The sequence below is a fragment of the Halictus rubicundus genome, chromosome 1, assembly GCF_050948215.1.
Source record: "Halictus rubicundus isolate RS-2024b chromosome 1, iyHalRubi1_principal, whole genome shotgun sequence".
Taxonomy (NCBI): domain Eukaryota; kingdom Metazoa; phylum Arthropoda; class Insecta; order Hymenoptera; family Halictidae; genus Halictus; species Halictus rubicundus.
Genome location: NC_135149.1, coordinates 2493312 through 2495662, shown reverse-complemented (window position 1 = coordinate 2495662; position 2351 = coordinate 2493312). Strand labels below are relative to the sequence as shown.

The 2351-nt window shown below is 34.2% G+C and overlaps 1 protein-coding gene across 1 annotated transcript; it reads left to right on the top strand.

The window, feature by feature from the left end:
* Positions 1-771: 771 nt before the first annotated feature.
* LOC143352335 (defensin-A-like) lies at positions 772-2010 on the top strand. The gene is made up of 3 exons (XM_076784698.1): positions 772-1118; positions 1630-1787; positions 1867-2010. The coding sequence occupies exons 1-2, from the start codon at positions 1040-1042 to the stop codon at positions 1785-1787; spliced, it is 237 nt and encodes a 78-aa protein (XP_076640813.1). The 5' UTR covers positions 772-1039; the 3' UTR covers positions 1867-2010.
* The last annotated feature ends 341 nt before the right edge of the window (positions 2011-2351 follow it).

Here is a 2351-nt window from a genome sequence, read left to right as displayed (position 1 = left end):
ACAAAGATGATTCATTATCAATCAAAAGGTGTAACCATCATCATAGAGTGCTTTCTCAATAAAGTTCACAAAAGGATTCTGGGACAGTTAGTGAAGGTTTTAACAAAGTTCAGTGAGTGCGATAATTGGAATTGGCGGAACCTGCAACCTGCGACCTGCGACCTGCAGCAACCGCGATTAGCGGTATTTCCGATCTGCGGCAACTGCAATTTGCGGAACCTGCGACTTGTGGACTTGCGGTGTCCACTTAGCGAAGCGAACCCAACAACTCGGTAAATTAACATTATTATTATTGAACGAAATATTTGTAAGCTATCTAGTTTATGCGTTAACTACACATAATCTCTATTTGTCAAATCATATTTAAAACTTCTGATTCAGCACCTAATTTTGAATAAATCAATAATTTTGTTTGTTTTGGAAAATAAGAATACAAGTTATTTAAACAATCCTCAATTTCCCGAAGCGTAGCCGGTGAATGCAGGTAGGTTCAAAACTGCGTCCTATCTCATAAAAATCATAATCCGTCCTACCTGGGACGTAACACCATCATTACTTCCTGCGTATATTTTCTAGAATCTCAGATAATTGAAATATCGACGGTATTTGATGTATTCGCATATACTGGTGTATTGAATTTACGTAAACGTACTCTAAGTACTGCTATTTACTGATAAACACGTGCACATATGTTCCCACAACAGTGTCCACTTTCTTTGAAGACTGTATGTGCACCGTACAACAGTAACCAAAAAATTGACGCACTCGTATGCGTAAGAGGAATTAAACGATTACCAAATCGATTGATTAGAGTGTATGATTATCGATAAATTTATTTGCTTCAAGGAACCTTCTGATAACTAATCCTTCTTGCGATCACAATTATATAATTCTCCATCGGAAAAGTTCTGCGCTCATCTAGATAAAACTTCACAGGTCACCCCACCCACTCTTCGGATAGAAACAAAATCGGTATATAAAGACCCCGAGGCAGGTGAACAATTAAGTAGTAAACAGACTACAATCGAACTTCTACAACATGAAGGCTTCACTTTTCCTTGCTTTCTTCTGCTTGGCCGCAGTCGCAGTTACGGCTGTTCCCAATAAGAATATCGAAGGTGAGTTGACTTATTAGTTAAAACAATGTTTACAATTATTTGCATCACTTGTCAGAAATGATAACGATTCGCTAATATTTGTGTAGAAGGTGTTGTTTCTCTAAAATCTATTATACTGTTTCTTAAAAAACTTAAATATTGATATCGAAATTTAATATATTAAATTACTTTAGTTGCTTCAATCACCTGTTCTTCGAGTGAAATTATTTATTATTTTATTTGAACGATGTAATCGAAATAAAAAATTATTGAAAAATAATCTATTCGATTCACACGTCAAATAGAAATAAATTTTTCATGTTATTTGTACAATACAAATAATAACGTATTTAAAATCATTCGTTGTTTCAAATAATCAATTGTTATGTAAAATGTGCCCAACCATGGCAACAAATATATCTGATTTTTTTTTTTCTTAATACACAAGTATAAACAATACTTACAATTATCGCGACAAAGACGGGGAACTGTAGACTTTCGCTTACTTGTAAATATGTTGCATACTTGACAGATGAATACCGCACTGTTGAGGACACTGAAAACGGAGGTGTTGTAGAACCATTATGGTCCTGTCAAACGGGCGGAGATTGGCTTTGCGATAAGAGCTGTAGAATGCAGGGTAGAAACACTGGCCACTGCAACAGTAATGACGTATGCATTTGCTCGTAGGTATGTATTCTCTTGAACATTATTATGTAAGAAACATATTGGTATTTCCATGATTTGTAACGTATTTTTTCTTTTGCAGAAACTAGACAGCTGGACGGTTAATGAAACTGGATTTCTGTGTACACAATGGAAAACTTCCGCGGAATGACCTAAATACTTTCAATACTTCAATAATTATCTTTAATGACAACTTGAATTAATAAAATTCTTTCTTCTTAATTACTTTAAACAAGCCTATAATTCCTTTCGACCTGAACCTACGCTTGAATAATAATTTCTCGCCCATACAATTTCACGGAGTCATCGACCATCATAAAAAGTCATACCATTACAAAAGATATCTGGGTTAGTAATTCACAATAATGTCAAGGTTTGGGTGAGGTTTAAGATGGAGGTCCAAAAATTACTATTTATTTAAATGGAAGCCAGTCGTCAAAAATCTCAAAGAAAATTACCAAAAGATGAAATGATTAAAAAATATTATGATAATTCTAAAAATTACTTTAAAAAATCAACGATTGAGCTAAGATTTGACTGAAACTACAAAAACAACTACAAAACTAC

Coding starts and splice junctions, on each gene's coding strand:
- LOC143352335 (XM_076784698.1), top strand. CDS start 1,040: ATGAAGGCTTCACTTTTCCTTGCTTTCTTCTGCTTGGCCGCAGTCGCA. Junction 1,119..1,629: donor TCCCAATAAGAATATCGAAG/GTGAGTTGACTT, acceptor CATACTTGACAG/ATGAATACCGCACTGTTGAG.